General features: G+C 40.7%; 1 protein-coding gene across 7 annotated transcripts in view; it reads left to right on the top strand.

Moving 5' to 3' along the window:
* The window catches only part of FGGY (FGGY carbohydrate kinase domain containing), a 414,960-nt gene that overhangs the window by 339,298 nt on the left and 59,619 nt on the right, over positions 1 to 16,043 (top strand). For all 7 annotated transcript variants that reach the window (XR_006273791.1, XM_043490943.1, XM_043490942.1 and 4 more), the window contains one exon: positions 14,408 to 14,515. Coding sequence is in view for 6 of the 7 variants with exons in the window: in XM_043490943.1 (XP_043346878.1) it covers positions 14,408 to 14,515 (108 nt within the window). In the remaining variant the exon portion in view is untranslated. The remainder of the gene's footprint in view (positions 1 to 14,407; positions 14,516 to 16,043) is intronic.

Genomic DNA, 16,043 nt, shown 5'->3' with positions numbered 1-16,043 from the left:
GGGTGTTTGAGCTTTGAGAATCTGTTTCTGTTGGCATTTTCTTGCAGCATCACTGCATTATCCTGTATAGAAATTACATAAAAATAACATTAGTTCTGGCCTAAATCCAAAGCGAAAGAATGAACATTCACACTTTAAACATCAAACTTCTCCTGTCTAGATTCACCAAAGCACATAATTAATGAGTGTATCCCATTGTAACTCGATATGCTAAAGATCTAACCATTCACTATGAAATTTCTTTCTTTAGTGGATACAAGCCAGAATTTTAGCTTCCTTTTCAATGTTTTAAGGTGATTTTCCTTTGTTTCCTTTTTAATATATTTTTGAACTATCAGATTTGACAGGTACAACATTTCATCTAAACTCAAAATATCCAATTTTGTTACTCTTCTTCTGATTTTAGAAAAATCTATTAGCCTGAGACCCAGGGTGTAGATAAAATCACAGCTTCTTAACAGAATGATCTGCCCCTAATAAAACTAGGTACGGGATTTCCTTCAGATCACAAGCAGATTTGTGTGTGTTTGACTCTCCTTCCACCTTGCTGGCCTTCTCTGTTCATGTGACTGGGCAGAAGATTATTAAACAGTTCACTTTTTTCCATGTGCTAGGCTTCCTGATGGAGAGACAAGAAGAGGTTATGCTGACCTTAATATTAGGGTCATATTAATATTAACTCCTTTGACCCTGAATTAAACTGTAATGGAGTGCTAGAGTGCAGCTGAAACATACTTTGCTAAATCGGCTTCTTGCCTCAAGACAGTCTAATGGATTCTTTTTAAACTATGTTTTTAAATTTTCAATTAAATAAAAATGTTTGTGCTGGTGGGATTTAAACTTTTTAAAATTGCAATGTTTGCAACTCAGTGGCAAGATATAGTGGCTACAATATAGAACTTTCAGACAGAACTCCTGGGTTTTGTTTATGACCATGTCACCAACTTGCTCTATGATCTTGTCAAATCACTTACCCTTCTTCTGCACCTCCGTTTGCCCATCTGGAAAATGGAAACAAATGCTCAGATTGCACCCTCAGGGTATGCAATCATAGCACCCTGGTGAAGACAAGGACCAAGGAGACTAAGAAGAGGACAGCCAGAACACTGAGGGGCAGGCACATTGGTAGGGGGAGAGGAGAATGGAAAGAGATACAGCAGAGAGTGTGGGGGGAAATGGAGTAAGACAGAAAGAGAATAAGAGTAGATGAATAAATGAAAATGATATGGAGATAAATAAAGAATCAAAGTGTAAGATATGGGGTGAAAGAGTGATGACAATAAAGAAATGGAAAAAAGCAGGAGAATACACAGCAGTAAAAGTAGTGCATCTTCTTTAAGGTTTCAGAGTAGCAGCCGTGTTAGTCTGTATTCGCAAAAAGAAAAGGAGTACGTGTGGCACCTTAGAGACTAACAAATTTATTAGAGCATAAGCTTTCGTGAGCTACAGCTCACTTCATGCATCCGATGAAGTGAGCTGTAGCTCACGAAAGCTTATGCTCTAATAAATTTGTTAGTCTCTAAGGTGCCACACGTACTCCTTTTCTTTTTGCATCTTCTTTAATGCATCAATGCCCCTCTAATCCTGTTTTCTAACAGAAAAGGGGGAGATAAGAGGCTTGGGAGGAGTCAGTTAGGGTTCTGGAGTTGTGAAGAGAAGGCATTTGAAAAGGATTTCAAGATAGCCTTTGCTACAGTAATACAAATAAATAATTTCCAATTTGAGCACTAATAGGTATAGCGATACTCATAGGTGCTGGAACTAGAGATGCTGGGGGTGCTGCCACCGCACCCCTTGCCTTGAAGTGGTTTCCATCATATACAGGGTTTACAGTTTGGTTAAGGGCTCTCAGCACCCCCACTATACAAATTGTTCCAGCCCCCCTGGCAATACTCATGTCTCAGGAATGCTGGGAAGTTGAATTAATTGTCTGTGAAGTGGTTTGAGATCCTGGAATTAAAGGTACTATATGCAGAAAATGCAAAATATTAAGGACTGTCTGGGCCACAGTACTATACAAATGATAAATTTTTAATTTCTATAAACAGCAGCAAACCACTAAATTCAGGAAAACTCCATTGACACATGGGCAGCAGGTTTACCACAAAGGACTTTCGTTCTCCATCCTGTCTCACGCAGCCCTTGATGAAGCAACAGTTGTTTATCTGAGTTTCTTCTTCCCTCTACAACTACGAGTGGAGAGTGGGGGAAGCACCAGTTGGGACAGAATTAATTAGGGAGAATGTACAATAGTTGTGAGAGCAAAGTACAGTGACGCATTAGCTGCTGCCTTTCTCTCCGTTTGCTGGAGAATCAGAGTTTACTCTGAGCTCATTGTTTATAACTGTGAGTTATAATCCTGAGGTCCCCTCTGTGTTTATGCAGTCACTAAGAATTTGTTTCAGTAAGTAAGGAGCAAGTAAACACTGAATAAAGCACTCAGTATTTTGCCCATTTAACTTTTCAAATAACAGCATGTTTAAAACAGTGTGAGATGGCACATCCTGTATCCTGTAAATCCACTTCCAGTAACACCTAGGGAGTGCAGTTGAAGTTTCCTGTTACCAGTAGGTGAGATATTGCTGTAGTAGTGACATTCCCCATTACAAATAGAGGGAGTACCAGCTCAAACCACTGACACTTTTCCTACTGGTAAAAAGGGAAAATAAATCTTTTGAACTGTATTCCACTGTACAATCATAAGCTACATGGGACGTTCATGTAGGCTGAAGAAAATAAACCAGCCCCAATTTTGAGAGAGATTCTTCATATGTTTCCCATTGATTTCAGTTAGAGTTATGGGTACTCAGCCCCTCACAGGATTAGGCCATTATAAAGGATCATGTGAGTCACAGTGTTGACACAAGGGAAGTGTTTATTTTACTGTTGTAACTTTTGGGATTTCTTTTTCCTTCTGGGAGCTAAATGTTCAGGGCACTTTATCCAGCAGCTAAATTCCAGTTCATGCAGGAGTTTCACCACTCTGTGAGCGTCTATCTGATCTGACGATTTGTCTGAGTAAGGACCTCAGGCTTTGGCCCTAACTGGAGGAACTATAAAGAAATTTGGTAGCAGAAGGCCAGCTTCTAGGCATAACTTTCAAGAAGGGATATGGAACAGGATAGCCCAGTGAGGCTCAGAGCCTGCGTTGACAGACTTGGGCTTACAGGGCTTGCTCTGTGGCACTAGAAATAATTATATAGACTAGACATTGCAGCTCAGTCTGGAGCTTGGTCTCTGAAGCCCATCCTGCCCCCTAGGCTTCAGAGGCCAAGCTACAGCCTGAGCCATAATGTCTACGCCGCTGTAGTGTGAGCCCAGGTCTGCCAACCTGGGCTCCGAATCTTGCAGCTGCGGGCTGCCACTTGCTGGGTAGACAAACCTATGGAGGCTCTGTGTTGGCTCTGGCCCCTGTCATCGCACCCCAGCTTTCAGGCAACACATCTCCATTGCAGCCATGCTGACCAGGACTGTTCCCATTTGGGGCTACCCCAAAACCCTAGATGGAGAGGGGTCTGTGGAAACGATGAGATAACTTGGGGTTCTGCTAACTTCTTTGTTCCTCACTCCAACCACACACATTTCCCATTTCGCACACACTGAAGCCCAGTCATTCAGCCTCTACTCCTCCCTTATCCCTAGACCAACAGAAAGGCTTCCATGAGGTCTAGAAGGGGTATGGTGCTGCTGATAGTCTGCTCTTTGGTTGTGTCTGCATTGCACACACAAAAAGTATGATCTTAACTCACTTTAGCTAAACTACATCAGTTAATTCTGTTTAAAATAGAAGTGAAGATACATTATCATGGCTTTTAATTTGGGTTAGCAGCTCAAATACAACCTCAGGATGCTGTATAGCTTTTAACTTGAGCTGCAAACAACTTAAAAGCCATGATACTGTGTTGTTATGGCTATTTTAACCTGAATGAAGAACATATATATTTTTTTCAATGTAGACATAACTTGTGTGTGGTTCTAGGAGTTACAATCTGAGCTAAAAAGTTTAGAATTAAAAGTACATCCCCCAATGTTCTTTTGAGACACTGTCATTGTTTTGCATTTGAATTTAAGTCAGTATTATAGTAAGTTTCATTCTTTTTTTCTGATACTCAGAGTCCCTACCTGATTTTCAGGTTTGAATTTTTTGCCTTTTTTAGTTGCTTGGAAATGTTAAGAGGAATTCATCCATGTTTATGATGATCTCCCAGGAATTTAACTGATCATAGTCATGAAATGTGCCATTTTTAAGATTATACTTTAACTTCAGTACACATTAGTGTCTGTCTACAGGTTACAATCTTCATAAAGAACAGTGTTTTTGTGACAGTGGAAAAGGAGTAAAAATAATGGGATTATACAAATTAGTGTGTAGTTCTGTTGAGGCTCAATATCCCCAATGAGCTATTGCAATGAGTGGCAGGGGTGGGAGTTATCTCTTGTGAGTCACTAAGCAGTATTGCTTTAGAATGGTACAAAATAGCATTTCAGCTGAGGACACCACTAGGCTCTTAGAAGCTATCATGTAACCAGACAACCTTTCAGTCCATTTATCAAAGCACTCGTAGTTCCCATTTCAAGGCAGGCGACACAGTAAATATGATAAAAAAAAAAGGTTAATTTGTATCCAGACATTTCATTAAATAAAACGATAAAATAAATCAATGCCCTACTGCGGGTGCTTAAGTGCTTAGCAAAAAGCTTCTGAATCCATTAAGAATTTACTATTTTTTTTACTCAAAAAACAATTTAACAGATTAAAACTTTTTTCTTTTCTTTTTTTTTGGCCAATTGCCATAAGAAGCCTTGGCCTTTGGGAATAAAAAGAAAATAATTATATGCCATGGTGTACCTGGTGTATGCCTGCCCACACCCATGCTCAAGATGGATTTAACATTCAGGCAACATTGAAAAGAGGCCAGAGTAGAAGTGTAGGAAACAGGAATAATGGAACCAGGCAAAAGTTAGTTGGCTGTAATATTTTAAATATCTGACAAGTCTCTCACATGTAGGTTCTGTCAGTGCTGGAAAATGCAATAGTCAGGAAACTATTATTACAGAGTAACAATGAAAAATAAGCAAATACGATTAAAGTATTTATATATATTACTCTGTTAAAGAACACTGACTTCTTTAAATTACTGTGTGTAGTTTTTAAATAATGGGTAGATTATTAGCAAGTAATTCACCCTTGAGATACGCTGGTCACCAGTATAATGCGGGCTGTCCATCTCAGGTGACAGAAAATCTCTCTCCAGGAGTGATATTGTGCAGCACCGGGCACCCACGCCTCACACTCTGCTGGAGAAACTGGAGTTGGCCAATGTAGTCTGAAAAGTCAGCAGAGCTGGCCTAGGAGAGTCATGGCCATGTCACCAAGGAATACAATGATGTACTATATCCCCAAAGCAGCCTCTGCCAGATGGGCTCCCCTGACTGCAACTGAAAGCTGTCCTTCCCTGGCAGAACTCCTGGCTGGATGGCTGCACAAACATTGCCTGTCACCTCCCACATTTCCCCCTATTGGTACAGGGGAATACCAGGCCTAATATCTTGTATTAAATCATACAGTTAAATTTAAATTAAATAAAGGGGGCGCTTTACCGCTAAACTTTTTTACACTTTTATTTTTCTGTATTCAAAATGTTCAGCATGAAGATGTAGTTGAGCTGTTTTTAAAATGTCAACAGCTAGGTTCTCTTTAAAAAAACAAAACTAAACCTGGTTTATTAAGTTCTTGATTACATATTTAATGGAGTAAATGTTTACTGTGGTTGCAGCTAAATGAAATGTTCCCAGTGTGGCTGTGGTTGTCCACCATGTAGCTGTATACTCAGGGATCCTTTTGGTAGATTCACACCAATTTCCTAATTTTTGAAAGCCTAGATTAAATGGCTGGTGCTGTACTCTTCATTTAGGCAAAACTCCTACTGCAGGAGTCATGTCTTCCAGTATTCTCTTGCTCCTCTATATTCAGGAAGTAAAGAACAGAAGCATTCAAGGCAGACAAATTCCACCCTTTTTCCATGTCCAGGCACTGTCTGTTTCTGACTTGAAAAAGTGCCTTTTTCAGCTGTACAGACAATCAATGGCACTTCTAATTATAGGTTTCAGAGTAGCAGCCGTGTTAGTCTGTATTCGCAAAAAGAAAAGGAGTACTTGTGGCACCTTAGAGACTAACAAATTTATTAGAGCATAAGCTTTCGTGAGCTACAGCTCACTTCATCGGATGCATTTATCCGATGAAGTGAGCTGTAGCTCACGAAAGCTTATGCTCTAATAAATTTGTTAGTCTCTAAGGTGCCATAAGTCCTCCTTTTCTTTTTACTTCTAATTATAGAGTCTCAAACAGTAGGGAAAACATTTTCAAACTCAGGTTCCTAAAGTTAGGCACTTAAATCCATATTTGGGCTCCAGAGTAGCTGGGTTGGGGTTCTGAAATGCTGACCCTGGATGTTAATGGTAACTAGGGCTTCTTGGCATCTCTGAAAATCAGACCAATCACTTAAGTGCGTAAATCTGCAGTCTGGCCCAGATCCACGGCAGGTCTCAATCAGTTTATGTACATACCATCTGAAAATCTGGCCCCCAAGTTTGAAAATATTGGCCTAGACTGATTTTCTAAAATTTTTAAAATACAGTCTAAGTAAAGATAGACATACCTTCCATTAGGTAAATCTTATGCTTTGTTAAATGTAATAATATTTTAATCATGATTATAAAATTAGTGTTAAAATACCTTTCCTTATTTTGTTTTTAATGAACATAGTGGAAATGTTTAATAATTTTGATAAACTTTTCTTTGAATTAACTCTTGTTAGATATAAGTCCAAACTGTACAGCACATTATGCCATTTCATAATAACTCACCTGAAACATTTGCAGAGCTGAGACAATCAAGAATGTTGTTACTTTCTTAGGCGTTAATAATACACCTTGTTTAGGATTATTGCTGGAAGAGCAGTTAATGCTTCATGGCAAACTTAGAAAATTAGAAATAGTTCTGCATACATGTCATTTATTTTTTGTTTCTGTTCCTGTAAGTGCTGGCATTCAGGATATTTACGAACAGGAACCTTTAAGAGCTCATCTACTTGTGCCTGACAGTTCTCTCTCTGTGACATTATAATTAGAGGAGAGCCTGAATTGGAACACTAGATCCAAGCCTCAGATATCGGGAATCTTTAGATTCCAATCTTACTCCTGATCCAAGTGTCACAAGGCCGGTCTATCCCCAATTCTTATAATTGCCATAGCAACAAGTTTTGTTGTCTCAGAGGATTTGGGGAATAATAACAGCATCAGAGGAACAGTTAAAGTTCCTGTTTTCATACAAATGTCTTTAGGCCAAATCCTGAGGTTCTTACTCTATTTTTACTCTTTCCTAATTCAAGCAATTCCCATTGACTTCTTTGACCTAAGTGGGGCTACTCATTTATAGTTACTCACAAACACAAATGTTTGCAGGCTTGGTTCCAGTATCATTGCAATGCAGCTCAGTTGCTGTGGATAGCCATAGAATGGTGTGTGATTTCACACCACAAAAACTGTACAGCTTTGTAACAAACCAACGATTGCCACAGAGCCTATGCTTTATGGAGAATATAATCAAACAAAAATATAAGTGCTGTACACATCATAATATTTTTGCAATGTTGAAAATATACACATCTGTAACAGAGATTGCAGTGAACGTTTTCCCTTTCTTTCAAATACACGTCTGAGCTGCCATATGTTAATTGATTTTTTTTAATCTTTTGCATCAGGCTGCAACTTGAACTCCATTACATTTTATTGTAGAAATTATTGATGTGATTAAAATTTTTTTACAAGGTTAGTTTAGTTTTCTTTAACTTGGCCTTGGGCAATTGCCTCTAGGATTGAAAGATAGTTCAGTTTTTGTGCCCATTTAGCTGTTGGCCTCTCTTTGGCAATTGCGAGTGGAAATCTGGGAACTAGACTGAGTCCACCAAAATTAATATAGGCCATTGAAAAGTCACCAAATCATAATATTCAATAGCTAATAACATGAGTGGGATTCAAACCAGAGACCTAGAGATGAAAGGCTCTGAGTTACCTCTGAATTCTCTCTCTCACACTTTTTTTTTTTTAACTGATCTTCATTCAATCTCTGTCATGGAGGTGTGTTCACTTGGCTAGGAGCAGCAAAACAATAGAATGGTTACTAAAATAAGATCATACCCATCAGTATTAAAGCCTTGGGTTGAATGAATATTAATATTCTCAGCTTATAGTAAGGCATAGACTTGAAAGTTAGAAGACAACACACTAGTTAATGCGTGTAGTTGACTGGTCAAAGATCAAAGACCAGAAGTGTAGACAGCATATATTACTTGGTGATTGATACAGCACTTTTTTTCTGTCCACTCACACTAAATATCTTGGATCTTGTTACTTATGTACCTTACCCTAACAACGGCAGCTATTATTCTATACCACCATCCGTAAAAGCTGATAGGTGAAAAAATTTCGAACAGGCTTTATGACCTAGCTCCTCATTAACAAGTGTTCATGTCGCCAAATGCTCTGACTGTATATTGCGGGCTCAGTTCTGCTGTCATGTACACTGATGTAAATCAAGAATAGTTCCACTGAAATCAATGACATTACACCATTATAAAACTATAGTGAACGAGAGGAGAATCCGACCCTGATACTGTAACTCTGCCAGCTTGTCACAGAGGCCCCCTTCGGATGGAGTGGTGAAAATGGAAAAGGATACACATACCGCAGTGTACCTTATTAATACAAAGATTTACTTCTCAGGTGATAGCCAACTTCTCAGATAGAGTCATGGAAGGAATTCATATAAGGTTACACCATCAACACATGAAGTCAACTAAAAAGGAAAGTTCTGCTGGAATTCATGCTTCTATAAAACGGCTCTCACCTGTTTTATTTTATCTTGTCTCTAAATACAGTAACATTTACATAAAACTGAACTGTGCATGCCTGGTCAATTATGGCTGTTCTGGCAAAACAATACCAGTTAAACTCAATCTATATTGCTTACCTTGTGACTTCATTTTATGGATGCGGGATAGGCTAAAATGATTTTATGCTCTAGAGGTCTGTGTTCTGCTCCATTTATTGTCTGTACCAAATGGCAGTGTTGAAAACTTACATGATCGTAATTTGGATTAATGTCAATGACTCCACTGATTCACTTACATTTATTTCAAGTTAGCTTTTAACAATAATTGTAAGTAATTTGTTTCTTCCACATATACTTTTGCAATTGAGTTTTGGAATTTTTTTAAGCCATAATTTTTATAAACCTCATGCCAGTGCTGTTTAAACTGGTTCTTTGGTACCATAGCATAATTCTACATAGCATCATATATTTTATAACCTTTATACATTTTTGTGCATTGCCAGATGTGCTCCTCACGCCTTCTGATCCCAGATAGTTTGACATTGATTTTCCTAGTGCACGCCAGGGTTGAAATCAGGTCTGTATCTCATCCAAATGATCTATTCATAACAAAAAGTGCCTTCTGGCAGTTGTATCACAGCTGAATACTGTTAAACTGAATTCATCATTTCAGTTGTTTCTGATTTCTCTATAATGTTTACATATCTTACATATTAGTATAATCTTGTACAGAGTACACACTGAGGTTAAACCTTCCCAGACAGAACTCTTTTTTTCTTTTATCCTCCCTGCTAGAAAATGCAGAACTTCTCTTTCACCTGAACAGTAGAAATATAGAATCATAGAAGTGTAGGACTAGAGGTCATCTAGTCCAGTCCTGTGCACTCGTGGAAGGACTAAGTATTATCTAGACAATCCCTGACAGGTGTTTGTCTAACCTGCTCTTAAAAATATTCAATGACGGAGATTCCCCAACATCCCTAGGCAATTTATTCCAGTACTTAACCACGCCAACAGGAAGTTTTTCCTCATGTCCAACCTAAACTGTCCTTGCTGTAATTTAAGCCCATTGCTTCATGTCCTGTCCTCAGAGGTTAAGAGAAACAATTTTTCTCCCTCCTCCTTGTAGCAACCTTTTATGTACTTGAAAATTGTTATCATGTTTCCTCTCAGTCTTCTCTTGTCCAGACTAAACAAACCCAATTTTTTAAGTCTTCCCACATAGGTCATGTTTTCTAGACCTTTAATCATTTATGTTGCTCTTCTCTGGACTTTCTCCAAATCTTTCCTGAAATGTGGCACCTAGAACTGGACACAATACTCCAGTTGAGGCCTAATCAGCGCAGAGTAGAACAGAAGAATTACTTCTTGTGTCTTGCTTACAACACTCTCAGATTGGTGGGGTTTTTTTTTGTAACAGTGTTATATTGTTGACTCATATTTAGCTTGTGATCCACTATGACCAACCTCCCCCTCCCTCCCACCAATCCCTTTCTTCATTACTCCTTCCTAGGCAGTCATTTCCCATTTTGTAGGTATGCAACTGAGTGTTCCTTCTATGTGGGGTACTTTGCATTTGGCCTTATTGAATGTCATCCTATTTATTTCAGACTATTTCTTCAGTTTGTCCAGATCAAAATCTAGGAGATATTTTAAATCTTCCAAAATATTTTTGATAAATGGTTGGGCATGTGCTTTTTGGGAAGACATGGAAAAGGCAGCAGCTTCCTCCATAAAAAAATTCTGCTATCCCAACTAAAATACCATGTGGCTGAAATTGTTCTCTAAAAGCAGCAGAGAACTTCTGTAAGTAACCATCACAGAGAGAGAGCAATATTTTCTCTGAATATGTTTAAAATCCACTTAAATGAGTATAGATTTGGCTGTGCTTCCTCATATTAGAACTCACCATGTGAATAGGTCCAAATTTGTCTCACCCCCCCAAATATTGTGGCAGTAAATATCATGCAGTGGCCTGGGAGCCAGGAACCACATGGGTGTTAATCATGGCTCTGACAGGGATTCTCTCTGTAACTGTGGGCAAGTCATTTAACTTCCATGAGTGTCAGTCTCACTATTTGATTACTAAAATGAGGTTAATTAATTATATTAACCTATCTCATCAGGGAGGTAAAACTGGCCAAAGGAGGTGGTGATGGTGTTATAAGTAATAAATCAATTAATGTTTGTAAAGTGCCTTAAAGCCAAAAAAACACGATCTGAATGCTAAGTCTCATTATACCGAGTAACAATTTTGGTTAGATATGAAGCAAAAAATCTGGGTCTCCCTCCTCATACCCATTTCAGCTTTCAAGACCAGAATGGTGACCTCTCCTATTCACATTAGAAATAAAAACCACCTATTCATAAATCCAAAATGGCTGTTTCTGCCCTGTGAAGGCTATGGATTTTCCCAAGCTTCAGCAAGACAAGTAATGGCACTAGTAATGATCTATCCATGCCAGCACAAGGGTGTGTTGAAAGTCAATACACAGGTTAATGTGGAAAGGATATGGCATTAGTGCAGGGGGAGGGGGGAATTCTCTATTTGAATATAAAAAACTGTAAATATGGTGGAGCTGGCAACAAATTTTGCACCCTTTCCACTGTGTAGGCCCATTTACTCCAGTGGGATTGCATATGACGTAAGTTGAGACAGAGTTTAGGCTTTTTATTATGAAAATACAGATGGCAGCTGCAAGCGTCACACATCCTTCAAATCTAATTCAGGGAAGGGAAATGCCAAGCTATTTTATTTATATTCTACATACAGGTGTGGAAGATGATTCATGCCACTGCTCTTCAAAGACTTTCTGTTTCTGTTCTGGTGAGAGAGGAATCCTCTCAGCTATCCTTTTCCACGGAGATCACTATCTTCAGTTATGCTCCTTAGCTGCCTACCCTGCCAAAGCTGAAAGTGTATGAAGTTGTTTGAGGTGGGGGAAGCAGCTGGAGGGAGAGAGAAATCTAATGATGCTGGGAACAGGGCAGCTAATCCTCTGTATGATAACACAACATTCCTTGTCCCAGAGTAATTAAGAGGGAGAGGAAGGAGAAAGCCTTTCCCTGCAGTAGGGCGACCAGATGTCCCGATTTTATAGGGACAGTCCTGATTTTTGGTTCTTTTTCTTATATAGCCTCCTATTACCAACCTACCCCCATCCCGATTTTTCACACTTGCTGTTCGATCATCCTACCCTGCAGAAGAAATAAGAGTCAGCCCCATTGGCTTTATTCACTAATGCATAGATATGTTACTCTCTCATTTTGTGCCATACATGTGTTGAAAGTTTGCTGGAATGTATACAGATGGTATTTTGGTAGGAAGAGGATAGGAAAGTCTCAGTGCAACTAGATATGAGCCAGCACAGAAACATCCTGTCCTGGCAAATTCCTGTGGGTATTTTCCAAAATACAGAGCCTGGCTGCTGCCACTCAGAATCCACTGCTTCCCAGCAGTACCAGCTCCAAGGGTAGTTCAGTCTTTTAATCTATCTGCTTCTTCTAGTCACTGCTGACAGAATATGGGACAGTTTTGGGAATACTGGGGTAGTATGTTAGGAACTATGGAAAAGAACAATGGAGTAAAAACAATGTTCCAATCTTCCTGTAAGTCTGTAAACGTCTCATTTTCAGAGGGCCTTGTAATTTAGCATACTTAGTCTGTGCAGTCAATCTCTTATCCATAATGTGTAGGAGAGTATAGCTCAGTGGTCTGAGCCTCTGATTTAGATTAGCTATTCTTTCTAGAATTGCCGGTTCTTCATCCTTTCAAGATAGGTAAATTGACTACCACAAAGTTTGGTGTGTTGAGACTGTTTTGGATGAGACTTTAAAAATCCAGGTCCTATCTGCTCTGCATGGTCCTTCTCCTCTTTAAAGGAGAATGTCTTGAGTTAGAGTAGATGTCTTGAGTTAGAGTAGAGTTGAGGACTGTGGGTCAGGACTGTGATGTCTTGAGTTAGAGTAGAGTTGAGGACTGTGGGTCAGGACTCCAGTGCTTAACTACACTGATAGGAAGTTTTTCCTAATGTCCAGCCTAAACCACCCTTTCTGCAATGTAAGCCCATTGCAGTATTTAAAAAAAAAAACAAACAAAAAAACCCTTTGCAATGTTTTTGGTGAACACATCTGCTTGATGTCCTGCATGGCTTGTTGAATTCAGGGGCAGGGCAGCCATTCTTACCCTTTTTTTAATGAGATGTCGCTGCAAAAGTTAGTTGTGCAAAAATGTCATTCAGCACAGAAGATCTTTAACAAAAGTATTTCAAAACATTGAGGCGGATAGTGTGGGTACACTTGAGTAAGATTCTCTCACGCACAGTTGTGTTATTCCCCAGAGAAATCAGATTGCTGAGAAATATTTGGGAAGCCAATTTCTCTTCTTTGTTTTTCTTACTTAATTTCATGTTACTCTTGAGAATCATCTGTAATTTAAGATGACAGCTTGAGCAGACTATTGTTACTGCTGGTATATTTACTAAATGTGTGATGCGCACATGCTAATAAGCTTTGTCTAGTGGGCGCTTTACCAAAAAACTTTACCAAAATCTTCTTCTACTAAAGTTTTGACCCCGCTCCCATTGAATTCAATGGGAATTCTGCATTGCATTTACTGGGAGCAGGACTTGGACTTTTATTTATTGTGTGTATGAACTATGTAGTAGTGGAGGGTCATTCCCTATGGACCATGAAGTTCCACATTGAATCTCAACTGTGAAAATTTACAGGATGTGCATGCGAGGACTGGCCAGTGAGATAGGTGACTAAAATTTAGAGTGGGTTTAATCAGTGATCAGTGTTTGATCACCATCTGGCACCAGGAACATCATCCAATTAAAAAGTTTATTGAAACTAGGGTGCTGTCAAGCGAATAAAAAAACCAATCGTGATTAATTGCATGATTTAAAAAATTGCACTGTTAAATAATAGAATACCATTCATTTAAATAGTTAGATATTTTCTACATTTTCAAATATATTGATTTCAGTTGCAACACAGAATACAAAGTGCACAGTGCTCACTTTATATTTTTTATTATAAATATTTGCACTGTAAAAAACAAAAGTAATGGTATTTTTCAATCACCTAAAAAAGTTCTGTAGTGCAATCTCTTTATCATGAAAGTGCAACTTACAAATGCAGAATTATGTAAAAAAACTGCATTCAAAAATAAAACAAAGTCCACTCAGTTCTACTTCTTCTTCAGCCAATCACTCAGACAAACAAGTTTGTTTACATTTGCAGGAGATAATGCTGCCTGCTTCTTGTTAACAGTATCACCTTAAAGTGATAACAGGTGTTCGCATGCCACTGTTGTAGCCAGCGTCACAAGATATTTATGTGCCAGATGCACTAAAGATTCTTATGTCCCTTCATGCTTCAACCACTATTTCAGAGGACTTCCATGAGTGTTTGCAGAATCAGCTCCTAATTGCTGTTAAATGTTAGCCCTTGAAATACTGTGTCAAACAGAGGGCAACTAGAATAACTAATTTACTGTTGATTTTCCAGATAAGTGATGCTCCCATTTTTGTGCCTGGTGTTTGGGGTCCCTATTACTCAGCCATGGTGCCTGGATTCTGGTTGAACGAGGGAGGCCAAAGTGCTACAGGAAAACTGGTGAGTCTGCAAAGGCACAAATAGCTTCTTACTAAAATATAGGGACAGTTCCCTCAGCTGGTGTCAATCAGCATAGCACCACTGAAATCAGCAGACCTCTTCCAATTTATACCACCTGAGAGGTGGGTCCCAAACTTTGTAGTATCATAGAAGCAAATGTGCTGCAAACAGCACTACACACTTGGCTGCTTGAGAATGGTAACTAAAGTCTGTTAAGAAGCTCCTAGCCCCACCACCCCACTGCAGGGCAGAAACCCAAAGCTCCCCCAAACAGTCTGATAGGAAGAGACTAGGGAGGGCATGGAGGACTTAAAGAGCTGTGCTTTAACTGAAAAAGAGCCACGTGCTGCTCACGAGCCACAGTTTGCCCATCCCTGCTATATTGTCATATAAGTCTCTCACTTGAGTGCAAGGACTATGGCTAGATATAAAGATACATAGTGTGATAAAGTTCCTCCTCTACCTTGATGGGTCCTACACTTTATGGCGGATTTGCTGACCTCAGAGGTTCATGGCAGCCCTCAGTTTGGCCGCTTCTGCTGGAGCAGGGGTCTTAAACTCAAATGACCACAAGGGCCACATGAGGACTAGTACTTTGGCCCAAGGGCCGCATCACTGACCCCTCCCCCGCTGCCCTGGCCCAACCCCCACTCCACCCCTTCCCTGACCCCATTCCAACCCCTTCCCCGAAATCCCCACCACAACTCTGCCCCCTCCCTGCCCCCAGGGGCTGCAAGAGGGGTTCAGGGTGCAGCAGGGGGCTCAGGGCAGGGGGTCAGGGTGCAGGAGGGGTGTGGGGTGCAGCAGGGATCTCAGGGCAGGGGGTCCAGGAGGGATGCAGCAGGGGGTTCAGGGCAGGGGGTCCAGGTGCAGGAGGGCATAGGGTGTAGGAGGGGGTTGGGGTGCAGGGGGGCTGGCTCCAGTCCAGCGCACACCAGGGGCAGGGCAGGCTCCCCACCTACCTGCCCTACCCCCCCACTGCTCCAGGAAGCGGCCGGAACCTGGGGTGGGGGGTCCACAGGGGTCTGTGTGTTGCCCTGACCATGCCTCCAGGCACCACCCCCGCAGCTCTCATTGGCTGGGAACAGGGAACCGCAGCCAATGGGAGCTTCGGGGGAGGTACCTGGAGGCACGGCCAGGGCAACACACAGACCCCCTATGCCCCTCCTCCCCCAGGTCCCGGCCGCTTTCCAGAGCAGCACGGGGCAGGGTGGGCAGGTGGCGAGCCTGCCCTGCCCCCAGGGTCCACCAGGGTGAAGCCACTCAAGGTAAATGCTGAGGGGGGGATGGGGGGGCCACAGGGAGCTGGCAGGCCGCAGAAAATAACCCCACAGGACACATGTTTGAGACCCTTGTGCAAGAGACTCAAACCTGCCGTACACTCAGCTAACCTCATCACTGGCCAGCATGGGAGAAATGGAGAACAATCTCCACAGTCTCTGCTGTCCCACGTGGGTTGGGGACAAGCCAGCTCCCTTTCCAAATTAGACCTTCCCTTCTGGTGTTGCTCACAGACCAGGTCAACTCC

The sequence above is a fragment of the Dermochelys coriacea genome, chromosome 8, assembly GCF_009764565.3.
Source record: "Dermochelys coriacea isolate rDerCor1 chromosome 8, rDerCor1.pri.v4, whole genome shotgun sequence".
NCBI classification, from domain to species: Eukaryota; Metazoa; Chordata; order Testudines; family Dermochelyidae; genus Dermochelys; species Dermochelys coriacea.
Note: the sequence above shows the minus strand (reverse complement) of the source record. Positions and strands in the feature narration are given on the sequence as shown.